The following is a 13,823-nucleotide window of genomic DNA, read 5'->3' as shown; positions in this document are numbered from 1 at the left end:
TTTAATCCAGAGAAATGTGAGTTTAAAAGATTAAAAGGAAAATGATCAACACAGAGACAGGGTTTTGTGACGTCAGTGTGTGCCGGGTGGAGAGAAGATGCTGGCTTGGAAAGCCATCACCTTCTCACCCAGATCCCTTCATAGCAAAGCCTTTTATTAACAGTTTACAACATCTAACAGGCGAGTCTAAAACAGAAGAGCCAGTAATCATTGTCTGGGAGGATGCAGGTAACAAGATAGTGTGAATTGACCAACTGGCTGGATGGAAGTCACACAGCCGCGTGACTCTGCCTCATGACCTACAGGAGGTCATAAAAGTTTATGACCCTTCTGGTTGAAACACAGGATAGTTATCACTCTAACATCACGATACTAAACTTTTCAACTCGACACCGATACTAAGGAAAATACTCGATACTCGATACCATTTTCGATACCACAAGGATAAAAACAAAGACTCCAAAATTCTACAGAAATATTTTCATTAATAAATAAAATACAATAAATAAATACAATAAACAATAAGAACAATATTTTGAGGTTGTTTGCTGTGCACAATATTAAGCAAGCTTGATAAAAAACTTATAAAATTAAAATTAAGTGTACCTTCCTTGGCTATGCTTTGCACACATAACAATGACACTAGCCAAACCGGTTAAGAAACAAAGCACTGTAGCACTGTATCAATACTTTTAAAAACGAGTATTGTATCCGGATACAAAATTTTGGTATCGATACGTTTTTGAGTCTCGATACTTTTGACAACCCTTGTGACCAACGAAAGTAAATGGAGCGAAAAGCAGTGATCATCTGTCCTAACAGTCAGTTAACCTAGTTCACTATAAAGTCCACTATATAGTACCAGCTTTATATAGTGATGGAGGAATTCAGGGGTTAGAGCAGACGTTCGGACACAGCCCATGTGATTTGAAATAAAAAACAAAACAAAAAAAACAATGCAATATGTAAAACTAATTTTGAAAAACCAAAATTTGGAAAAATAAAGTATGAAAACAAAGAAGAAATGATATAAATGATAATATGAAAAGTAAGTTTTCTGCAGGGTAAAGTCTAAAATCCAATGATTTAGAATTTAAGTCTTCATTTTGTTTTTGATAGGTCTTAATAGTAAAACCACCTCATAATGCATCTCTTTTTCAGATAGAATTTTACAAAGTTTTTTCAAATAGCATTGCAGTTCTATAGAGCTTTAGAAAAATGAAAAACGTACTGAATATGTCAAAACAAAACAAAAATAACGGTTACTCTAAAAAAAAATGTTTCGGTTAAGGCATTTTTTTCAGTTCAGGATTCAATTTTTTTCTGTTTGAGTTTCCATTTACAAAACATGTTTTTGCAACAATAATGAAACAAATTTAACTCCATACACAATGTTTTTTTTTATTAGACATTTTTTTAATCTACAGGCTTTAACTTGCACTGTGTCTTTTCCTTCCTTACATGATTTATTGAAATGTTGTGTTATGTTCAGTATGAAAAACGTTGGAATTGTTTTTAAAACCTGTTTCTGTTGGGCAGCAGATTCGGGGTTAGAGTGACATTTCTCCATCCTTTTAAAGCAACTTTCTCTTTCTGTTGCCGTGTGTCCGATTTGCAGAGGGAGGAGTTTACTAGAGAGCCGACGCTGTTGAAGAAGCTCTGCTTGGCTGTGAGAGAGGGTGTGACTGTGGATAACTGCTGTGATCTTTTCACTGCTGTCCACTCTCTTTGTGAAGATAACTTTGAGGGGGATTTTCACCAGGGATATCAAAAGCACGAGGAGGTAAATCAATCACATTTAAGTATATTCTTGGTGTAAAGAAGTATCATTTTTTTGCGTAATTTTTACAGCAGCTTTTAGCAGCTGTAGTTGGAAGCATGAGATCCTGAAGTTGTTTGGAAACTTTGACTGAAGTCTGAATTTTTCCCCTGTGTTTGTGATCAGGGTGATTCGGTAATCCGTTCACATCCATCGAAGGAAACAAAAATGTTTTCCCAGTGAAACTAGGTTTCCATGACAACTCTTAGATATCTGTTTGCTTGCCAATCTCTTCATTGGGATTGGTTGAAGGAAAGACCATCATGGGACATAAAGTGGAGCTGTGGAAAGCTCCAAACTGTCACATGAACTGCAATCCAGTTTTGTGGCAGCAGCAAAGGCTGACCTTCACCCGCTAAATGGGAGGATAATTATCATTGATGATGTGTGAGTTTATTGCACCTTAATATTAGCTGCCTGTTGCGTGTCAGAACTGATGTTTTCCTTAATAGTTTATCTAATTATATACAGATATAATCTTCATTCTGTACGTGGGAAATATTTGGGAATGGAATAAGAGCGGTGTCCTTCAGCTAAGATCAAAGTGTAATATTTTGATAAGGCTGGAGCCATGGATCGGCAGACTGGAGATGTATAAAATGCTTCATTAACTGTTAATCGTGGCCGCTTCCTGAGAAGTGAGCCCGGTTGGTAAGCAGAGATACAAAAGGCAACTGTAAAAGGCGGCCCCGTCCAGGAAACACACAGCCAGGCAGACGAGCTCTGAGCCAGCTCCCATGTCAGAGGATGAAGAGAGCACATCCAGTTAGTCACAGTCAGAGAAACAGGACTACACTGAAAAACAGGCCGAGCTCCAACATTTATAAACAAAGGTGTTGATGGCAGAGTTGGATAATAGGGACCCCCTTTTCATCATTCTGCTTCATTCTATCTCTATGTCCTCCAGCAGTCTAAGCCTATAGCAGCATAATTATAGAGATAGCTCAGGATAACCTGAGCCACTCTAACTAGAAGCTGTATCAACAAGGAAAGTTTTAAGCCTAGCCTTAAAAGTAGACAGGGTGTCTGCCTCACGGACTAAAACTGGTAGTTGGTTCCACAGGAGAGGAGCCTGATAACTAAAAGATCTGCCTCCCATTCTAATTTTAGAATGTATGTGATTTTATCCGTTAGTCTCAAACATTCACAGCCATGGATCCAAAGTCTTTGCTTCGTTTTCAGTTGAGCAGCTTGATTAAAGCCTGAAAATCGATGTTAAGATGAGAGCTGAGCTCGTGAGCCGGCTCCCATCACAGTGACCTGGTTGTAGGCGTATAAAACCCCCGGTAGCCCTGGACAGCAGAGCAGGATGGATTAGGCTGAGGGATACCGTGACGTCCTCACTAATCTAGCCCTGCGTGTAACGTTGAAGCTGGTGTTTTGTCGGTGAGATGCTTGGTGGCAGTGGAAGCCCCCCGTTCGTCCTCCAGCTCCATCTTAAAACCCAGGAATTTGGTGTCGCTTTCTGACATCACAGACTCTGTTTAGAGAGCTTAAGTGAATTTAGACACAGAGGGGGAGGGAAGGAGAGGTAGAAAGACAGACAGAGAGAGAGAGAGAGAGAGAGGGAAAAAGGGAGGAGGGGAGGGTATTTGTTGCCATGGTGAAAGGTTCTTGAAGCAGCTGCTGATTCGCCCGTGCTGTAGCGCACCCCTTCCATTCTTCTGCCTGTCTCCCCCTGAATCCCCGGCAGCCGTTCAGGCAGGAGATCTGCACGCTACGCGGACGCCTCTGGACCTTCCTGCTTCAAACCTCTTATGCGGTTCGCCACACGCAGGGATGGGAGGCACTGTCACCCAAACACAAAGAGAGGATACTAGCAGGTAAGGACTGAAAACCCACTCTGTTCACGTGAGATATCTGCATGTCTTTCTATTTTTTTCTGGGCTCTCCTGCAGTAACAATTTTCCAAAGCCTCTTCACTGGACCGCTTAGCTTCTTGCATTACAGCTGCCTGATCGCTGCTAACCCATTTAATATCTGGCCAGAGCTTTTATGAAACGTGATGGCACTGTGTCTGGAGCTAAAAATGCACCAGATGCGCCATGCTGTGGTTTTAACAGGATAAAGCTCAGCCTGCTGCTGCTGCTGCTGTGGCTCTGCATACATTATAAAGCTTTTACAAATGCAATAACTAATCTGCTTCATCAATGTTGAAGCTAATATTTGGAAATGGGCCGCATGAATTATTGATCTGGGGTATCTGGCCCAGTATTCCTACAGTCCTTAAGTGCATGTTCATGATGCCAAATGGGCAGAAAAGCATGAAGAAAGATTCAGAACAGACAGATGTGGAGCTTTGCTGATGGAGGAAGCGACCAGATAAAGATGGAAAATCATTAAATCTGTTTTGATATGCAACGTTTGAATGAAATAATATCAAAGTATTGGATCTTTTAAGGTCAGTAACTTATTTATTCGTTGGTGGGGTTTTTTCCTCGCCTTTTTCCCAACAGAAGCTATTGATAAAGGAGACAATCGGAGGCTTGGTAAAAAGCCAGTATTCACCAGCTCACAGGTAAGGATTGTTTATTTCTTAGATGCTTATTTCAGGATCGAAATGTTAAATTTTCATTTTATTTATGTAGTAGGAAAAAAGTATTCAACTATTTACCCCAGTTATATAAAGAGAGATCGACGGATTTCACTCAGTCGGCACTTTATTTTCATATCTTTGCAAAGAGAGAACAGTTCATCATACGGCCAGTGTTGTACAGTAACGAAGTAAAAATACTTCACTACTGTACTTAAGTATATTTTGGAGTACTTTATACTTTCTAAGAGTATACATTTTTTTGAGAACTTTTACTTCACTACATTTACGAACTTAATTGCGTACTTTTACTCCGATACATTTTCAATATTTGGTTTAGTTACTAAGTAAAAAAAAAAAAAAAAAAGAGCGAGAGAAACGCAATAGTTTTGACCCCCCCTACTGACTACAAAGTCAGGTCTTGCCTGGGTTCGTTCATCAACACCAATAGGATACGCCTGTTTCGCAAAGCCATTCTAAATTTATCCTAAACTTGGTTGTTTGTATTATTTTTAAGGCTGGGCAAGTTAACTCGTTATTATCACGTTAACTTATTAATCAATTAACGCCGACAATTATTTTATCTCGTATTAACGCAGTTTTTATTATTTCTTTTATTACTGTAAAAGTCTGTTGCTCCCAGGCTTTTATTCGGTACAACTAAAAGTACCGGAAACGGAAGTACGGGAACTGAAAAAGAAAAGAAATTGGCGGATAAACAAATCAACAAACTGGAGAAGGGTACGGCACTTTTACATGGCCATTTTCCTTTTAAAGTTCCTTCAGACGGCGCAGTTGACAGAAGCAAAGTTATTTGTAATCATTGCAAAGTTGAATTGTCTTATCACGGGAGTACTTCGAGTCTAAAATATTGCCTAAATGCAAAACACACAGTTGATGCCAGCAAATCATTTAACGAAATAGACAGTGGTACGAGGCTTCAGCAGACTGTTAGATGCAGCATGTGGGAGAAGTATAGATAAACAAAGTCAAGAGAAGCTAACAAATGCCATAGCGAAGTGGATCGCTACAGACCGATTAGTATATTTAAAGACTATTTCCCTGCACAGTAAATCCCAGCAGTAAACTTTTTTTTGTGCTTCACCTCAATCTAACAGGGACATTTGGTACTAGACTGGTTATGATACTCCCTGATTTAAAAATAAAAAATTCTGCTGTTACCTCAGAAATTGCCTGTTTTATTGTTATGATTGTGGCTCAGGATTTTGTGGGCAGTTTTTATTTAACTGCTACTGTATAAACAAAATGCTGATTTTAAGTGTTTGCAGAACAAATGTTATGGCACTTCCTTTAATATGGCAGAACATTTAAAATAAAATTTTGCTATACACTACTTTTGAATTCATTTTGTATTTTTGCGTATAAAAATGTGATTAATCACAATTAATCAGGGAAATCATGAGATTAATCGTGATTAAACTTTTAATCGTTGACCAGCCCTAATTATTTTAAGTGAATTTAACCTTCAAAGTTTACCAAAATGTAAAAAAATGTCATTCAAACTGCAGTTACTTTTTACTTACACTTTTCACTACATTACTTGAGTACATCTATTTTTACAGTAATTCTTGTTCTTAAGTACAAGCCATTTCAGATACTTTAAGACTTTTACTCAAGTAACATTCCAGTCAGTGACTTGGACTTTTACCAAAGTCATATTTTGGAGAGGTACTTATACTTTTACTTGACTCCGAGATTTCAGTACTTTTTACAACACTTCATATATTGCTTGGTATTCAGTCCTGTTCTGCCTGGGCAGAGTGGGTTCCCCCCACTTACAATAATGGAAAGTTGCTACAGGCGATACAAATTACAGACACTTTGGTTAAACAGTTAACAGGTTATGAAAGAATCTGGCTTTGTTTGGGAAGAAGCCATGTCTGGTCCACAAACAAACTCACGCAGAGAATTGTGTGGCTGAAACAGACTGAGTGAAAACCTTTATAGTGAATAAATATGATAATTTAATAAATGAAATAAGAGAAATCAAAATTTTCTGACCACATTTACAAAACTGATTCTTTTTGTGTGATTCTTAAAGCAACCTTTTTCTGCTTTTTGCTTAAATACAAACAAGTTTTTAGAGTAAAAATTAAAGGATTATTTTATCCAAAACATTCTAAAGTTACAAATACCTCTCTCTGTTGTCCAGGATGTGAACCAAGATATATATACACAAATTAAAACCAACTTCACTGAATTACAGCTTCTTCTAGCCTCTGATAGCCAGAATAAATGACCCGACGTCTCTGATTTCAAAGGCGGGACTAAAAGTAAAAAATAAACCACAGATATAAAAGCTCTTATAGCAGCCATTTGTTGGTATTAGATGATATAAACAGCTTTTTAGGGGCATAATAAAGGGCATCAATAAAACATCACTGCATTGCAGCAGCAATCTGGACTGTCATGGATACTTTTTACCAGCTGAATGGCATAAAAACTAAAAGTTCTACACTGGCCTCCCATCGAACATCGCATAAAAGCTAAAACTCTGGTCCTGACCTTTAGAGCCCTGCATGGACAGGCTCCATCTTATATATGCGACTTGATTCAGTTGTTAATGGCCCCTCGAACCCGTTTTAGGACGAGAGGTGATAGTCGGTAGCCTGACGTAGTCCTTCTCAATTCTAGTCAGAATCTGAGTCTGATGCTGCTCCATAGAGCTGTGATTATGGGGCGTGTTTCGAACGAAACCAGGAAAAAAAATGCCTCTGCACTCAATTGGATAGACCTACAACCAATAAGAGCAACGGAGTGTGTGACGTATGTTAAGCGACGCACAGCTGTTGTCAACAAAAATCAAAGCGTGCAGTTGCACGCCTAGAATAAGAAGATGAGCCTTGATCGCGTTTCTCTGTTCCTCTTTTAAAATTAATTTGCTGTCGATATCTTCTAGAACAGACCTAATAGCAGAATCTACACACCTCAACTCTCCAGCGGCAGCCATTGTTGTTGTCACCCAAGCGCGCTTTGGTCACGTGGTTGATTACGTTACTGTTGATCATCTGTCCATCATCGTATAAAGCCCGCCCTGACAATTTGATTGGATCGCCAGATATTGTGCTAGCATAGTCGCGCTACTGTTGAGCAATGCCAGACCGAACTTCCCGACCTCAAACGTTGTGGGCGGGACTAAGTTAGGAATGGCACCCAGGCTAGATAGTCGGACCCAGACTGTGGACTACTCTACCACTTTACCTTTGCTTGGTGAACTCCATGAATGATTTTAAAAGACAACTAAAAACATTTGTTTTTAACCAAGCATTTTAGATGTATTTTACCAAGTTCTGCTATGACAGTATTTATTTCGCCTACATGTATTTTATATTGTGTTGCTTTGTATTTTAAGCCTTATATTGTACAGCACTTTGTGACACTTGTCTGAGAAAGGTGCTATATAAATAAACCTTACTTACCTACAAATGTTTTATACCCACTGATGCAGAAATGAATACAGTTTTTGCAGTTTTAATCAAAAATATTTATTAAAAATTTTTATCTTATATCTGTGGCCTGACAGAGACGTTTTCATCTCAAAGCACCACTGAGATCAAGTGGCTGATTTACAAAGTAGGATAAAACAGGCGATTTTCCCCTTTCCTGAACCTGATCACTGATCAAATGGCAGAAAACTAAACATCCATCATTTTTTCCGGTGTATAACAGCAAAACTGCTGATTGCTGTCCTCTCTGTGTCCCTAGTTTTTGCTAAAGCCAATGATGCAAACTTAAAGGACCAAACAGCTGGGTTTATAGGGTGTAGTGTGTGGCCTTTAGTAACCAATGTCTGCATAATAACAGCCAGGAATCTAAAATAAGCAACAGGTTTTCTCATAGTGTAACAGATGTCACCCAGATTACAGGAATGTTCGAAGCTAGTGGCTAAAAGCACAGCAGGTCCTACAGTTCAGGTGGGAAGGGCCTTCAAACAGTGAGGTGGGGTTTAATCTCTCTCTTTGTTCTCTCAAAATAGAAAACTGAACTTTAAAAAAAACACTTGATTAGAGTGGATCTCAGAGAGGATCATTGGATCTATGGAGGGAATTTTACTCAATTCACTGATTCTTGAAACTTTGGCAAAAACATGTCCCACTAAGAAAAGTGCTAATTCTGTTGGAAAGAAATAAAATTTTCATGAATAAAAACAATCAAGGTTATAATCAGGGGGTCCTTTGCACAAATGCAAGGTTCTTTTAAAGTTTTTTTATTTTATTGTTAATTTAATGATTATATGCTGGCCCATTGCCTATAAAATCAGTTGTCCTTGGATAGGAGATAATCATTTCAACTTGATTAAAAAAACAAAAAGTAATAATTGAATTGAATAATATCTTTACCAAATGAAAGGGTACATTTTAATATGTATTTAAAACTACAAACAGTGAGTTTTGAACAATAATAACCATTATTTTGTGATTGTTCAAAATGTGTCCCACATATTTGTCACCACCGTCAGATATTTATAAAAAGCAATAAAATCAGGCAACTAAAAGGTCAACTACATGCCTGAGGACCCCATTTTCAAATCTTCAGCTCTACTGGATGCCTTAAGGTCACTCAAGCTCCTGTAGGTTTGCTATTTTCTCTTAAACTTGTTCATATTTTTTGGACACTGCTAATGTCACAACCATAACATGTCAACACCGTCTCTTTTGTATAAAAAATATTAGATTAGATTATGACATAAATGTTTACTTTTTAAGAAGAGGTCTAAAGTAGCTAGCAACAGAGGGGAAACAAGATGGCTAATGTGAACAACTCATGCATATCATGTGAAAGAGTAGGATTTTGTCACCACCGTCAGACGTCACCACCGTCAGATTTTCTGTCTGACGGTGGTGACGCACAGTCTGACGGTGGTGACAAAAAACTACAAATGGTTCTCAATGGAGGCTAGAAAATAATTGTTGATCTGTAATGTTTCATTAACCTCTTTTATATTTTTATTTATGTAATTCCGCCTAGATTTCTTACATATTGTATAACCCTAGGGGATGGGGTGTGCCTTCCCTGTCTCTCAATTCACTATTATGCCATGTTCATTTGGTTTACATCATTTGGGATGCACATAGTGCACCTACTACCTACCTACATAGCACATAGTATACAATATTCCTTGTAAGCTATGGCAGGGCAACATTTAACCAAATCTAACATTTACTGTAATTCCCCCCAATTTCATAGTCATTACACTCAACTTTGACTTTATGTATTTTAGGAAGTTATGGCTAGGAAGCAGCTATCTGTGAAGGAAAGAAGGAAAAGAAACAGGGAATATCAAAAGAAGTGTGAAGGCCTACTGACAAAAAAACTACATATATTCAAGCAATTACTCAGAAGGTTCAAAATTTCTACCATAATGCAGCACGAATGACAACTGACAAACAGGACACAATCACACGCAAGAAAATAAAGCATCAGAGAATGATTCTGACTGATAATGATATTTCTTAATTGTACCTTATATTCCTTGAAAAATATTTGTCACAGTGCTCATGATTGTTATTTTTTGGACCAAATAGTTAAATAAAGTTAATAAGCAAGAAACCATTGACTTGAATTGTATACAGTTTGGAATTGTATGTTGAAATGAGGCCACTGTCACCATCGTCAGTTCTAAAGTCACCACCGTCAGAGGGCTTTTTATTCGTTTTAAATTAATATGCTTGCAATATGTTTCTTCAGTGCTGTTCTCTCATTAAAGTAATGGTCTCTTTTAATACAAAAATATGTTTGTTAAATAAAAAAACATGACTTTTTCTATTTAGGCTTAAAGTAAACGTTATCTGATGTTAGATATTTTAAAGGACTACACATGATACAGTTAAAAAAAATTAACAAAAATGATTATTCAACATTTAACAGCATAAATGTGTGCTAACAATGCCAGATAAAGATTTAAAAACTCTAAATACTTATTAGACCAAATAAATAAAAAATAATTAGCTTTTTATTGTGTCTGATGGTGTTGACAAAAACAAAGTAATAACTGGAAAAATGCCTATTTTATGAAAGAAATACAAAATGAGGAGGTTGCACCTGTACACTGCTGAACAGCCAAGACCTTGGTCTATAACAATATACCTTCAGATTTTGTAATCCAACTAACTTTTTATTTTCAAAATTAAAACCTGTTTTATCCAAATTCCCAAGAATCAGTGAATTATTACTGGAAATAATTGGAAATGAAAAGAAATAAGTTTTACAAAAATTAAACTTTGAAAAAAAAAAAAATGTAAGATTAAGATAAAGTATTTTCTACAAATATATTTCCAAGTTTTATTTTCCAAATTTCGCTGTTTGAGATTAAGTTTTATGAATTGCATTCTTTGTAATGCATTTTCCAAATCTCACTCTGTTCACCTTTGGGGGCGGGCTTTCCTTTGGAGTGACGAGCAAAGAAGACGCATTTCTATTGGTTTGCTGGAGGCTGGAAACAAAATTTTATCGAGCTTTAATTTTAGAGAGTTTTATCTGTAAAAATGTAAAAAAACATGAAAATGATAAAACTCAATCTGAAAAAGAAAATTGACAAAACAACAAAAAAATATAAAATTGTGCAAAAAAAGTTAAGAATAAAATATCAAATTAGAATAATGAAAAATTTTACTCTTGAAACTGTTTTTTATTTTGAAATTGTTGAGATTTTTCTTTTTTTCCCCTTTTTTATTGACTGAACGTTTTTTTTTACTCGACACAAAATGGAACAAAATTCACTCCATATCTGACAGGGCGGTTTATCTTTTTTCAGTTTGCTGTTTTCTTCCCCTGCTGATTGACCCAGTAATGTCCTACAGTTACGTGACCTTTGTGTGTATTTTTATCCTGCAGTCAAAGGCTGTAAAATGCCCCACAACTCAGCCTGAGGGTTCTCCGGTTCACAGGACAAACAGCGCAGCATCAGCCATGAAATCCGATGGTCTGAGTGCAGCTAACAAACCAGGAGAAAGCCAGAACTCCAAAGCCAAGAACGGAAAGAAACCCGGAGACAGGAGCGTGGCAACAAAAGCAAAGGCGACATCAGCCGGCAGACCGGTCGTCAACGGCAACGCAGCTGCTGGGGCAAAGCGAGAGGTGGCCTCTGCAAATGGCCCCAGAAGCTCCTATGGGTCAAAAGAGCAGGAAAAGAAGCCAAACCCAGGTGCTAGGCCTAAAACTGCTCCACTTAGCTGCACAGGAGTAACAAAGGCACAGAGGAGCTCTGCAGGGAAGACTGACCGGTCTGCCCAGGCACATCCCACATCTGCCACTACCTCGCCAGAAAACTGTGCCAGCAATGTGCAGGACGACAGCCACTCCATCCCAGGTTCACCCTCTTTTATTGACACATTTCATCATCGCTGACATTCGTTATCCAGGGGTGCAGAGATTTCCAACCCAGGGGTGCGCAGGACAAAAAATTTAATGGCAGTCTGATTGTTTTTTTCCTCACATTATAGAGGTTTAAATAAAAATTTCTTTAGGAAAATGTAGAATTCTAACAGTAAATTCAATGAATATATAACATTTACTTCACAGTATGGCTAAAACAATCAAATTAATTGTGATTTATCGATTATTGAAGTAATGGTCAACTAATTTAGTAATTGAGTAATCGTTAACTGGAGTATAGAAACTCTAAAACAGGGGTAACCAATTAAATATCAGTGGGGTCCGAATAAAGAAAATCAACAACCATTTAAGGTCTGGAGACATTTTAAATTATAATCCGTTACTTTAAACAGAATTTAACACTGAAATAATATGAGGTTTTTATGCATCTATGTTTTTTTTCTTTTTCCTGTCTTAATGTTGGCAGTGGGCTTTAGGCTGCCCTGCAAGGCTTTAAACCTGGGTTTAACCGGAGACTAAGCCATTCTCAAGCACATATCAAGGTGCTCATTTTGAGCCTGGATCCAGATTTATTGTTGATTCTGTTCATGGTGGAGAATCCTGCTTCACAGCAGCAGGTTGAGCCAAACATCCTCTAAATGTGCAGGGTCATCTTTGAGCACGCCATTTCACACTTTTCTTTCACCAGTTCACCGCAGTTCTTCCAGCAGTCCACACTTTCTCTGCTCTCTTTTTCTCATGGTCTTCTCCTTCTTTCCCATCGCCCGGCTTGCCACAGGTTTGCCTGCTGTGTCTAAAAGTAGCAGCAGCAGCAACCCAGACTGACAGCTCATTGGCTCATTTGGATCACGTGCAGCCTGGAGCCGGACGCTCCGGAGGGCTTTACCGTATTAACAGGAGAAGAGGCGCAAGTGAAAGTAGACACTGTCGCCGTACAACATGTGGTAATTTCTAAATGTTTAAATCAGGTTGGGTGTATGAACATTGATTTGTCAGGAAGCGAAGAACATCCAGCTGCTGCTGGCGGCAGAGGTCAGCCTTTTCCCAGCTGTCGCACTCTGCGTCAGAACCCCGAGCTTCTCTAATGAGTGAGCTGGAGCTGGACGACCAGCTGATACTCATCTGTCCTCTCTAAGTCATGCTGCTTCAAACATACAGTCCACTCTGAGGAGGGATGTTCATTCAGCTGCTTCACCTCAAACTGTTTGATCTAACAACTGATCAACTGAAACATCTGTGGATATCACAGAGAGATCAAACATTTTTACCTTGAAAGAAATATGAATTGTGGCTTGATTTATGAATTCACAAACTCCCAGAAAACATATCTAGGTACCCAATTAGCTCAAAGATCTGTGGTGAATGTTCTTCTCTTTTGCGAACACGTTCTACAGGAGGATATCCAGATTAATACTGTGTAGAATTCAGAATGAATTACACATATCAATCTGGCTTATGGCAGGTTACAAATGTTTACATCTACAAAAATAGTTGTTTTCTTTGCTTGGAGTTATAAGCAATGCATCAGTCCGTTTTTATTTGACCCTTGGGTTCATCTAAACCAGAGGTCACAGATTAGCGGAAGAGGGATTTCCAACATTTATAAATGACCACATGTTGTCCGACAACAGTATATAACTTTGCTTGCGCCTCTTCTCCTGTTAATACGGTAAAGCCCTGGGGAGCGTCCGGCTCCAGGCTGCACGTGATCCAAATGAGCCAATGAGCTGTCAGTCTGGGTTGCTGCTACTGCTACTTTTAGACACAGCAGGCAAACCTGTGGCAAGCCGGTCGATGGGAAAGAAGGAGAAGACCATGAGAAAAAGAGAGCAGAGAAAGTGTGGACTGCTGGAAGAACTGCGGTCTCCATTCAGACCCAGGTTTAAATGTCCTCGCAGGGCAGCCTAAAGCCCACTTCTCTCATTTAGCCATAAAAAAGGAAAGCAAGAAAAAAAGGTCAGTTTAGGTGTTTAATAAAATATATATAAGTCAGGAAATCGTCTATATACCGAACTGTGAAAGATTGTTTCAAAAAGCACTTTAGATTTTAAAATGGAAAAACTTTCTATTTATTATTATTATAATATTATTATCTAAAAAAAATCAAAGTATAAC

General features: G+C 38.1%; 1 protein-coding gene across 1 annotated transcript in view; it reads left to right on the top strand.

Moving 5' to 3' along the window:
• Nucleotides 1–13,823, top strand: part of btbd8 (BTB domain containing 8) — a 44,970-nt gene that overhangs the window by 17,493 nt on the left and 13,654 nt on the right. The window contains exons 11-14 of the mRNA XM_038269496.1: nt 1,619–1,783; nt 3,513–3,642; nt 4,276–4,337; nt 11,208–11,682. Of these exons, the coding sequence (XP_038125424.1) occupies nt 1,619–1,783; nt 3,513–3,642; nt 4,276–4,337; nt 11,208–11,682 (832 nt within the window). The remainder of the gene's footprint in view (nt 1–1,618; nt 1,784–3,512; nt 3,643–4,275; nt 4,338–11,207; nt 11,683–13,823) is intronic.

This window comes from Cyprinodon tularosa, unplaced genomic scaffold (genome assembly GCF_016077235.1).
Source record: "Cyprinodon tularosa strain WSP-4 unplaced genomic scaffold, ASM1607723v1 ctg1199, whole genome shotgun sequence".
NCBI lineage: Eukaryota > Metazoa > Chordata > Actinopteri > Cyprinodontiformes > Cyprinodontidae > Cyprinodon > Cyprinodon tularosa.
The sequence above is the reverse complement of the archived record's forward strand: the minus strand, read 5'-3'. Positions and strand labels throughout refer to the sequence as shown.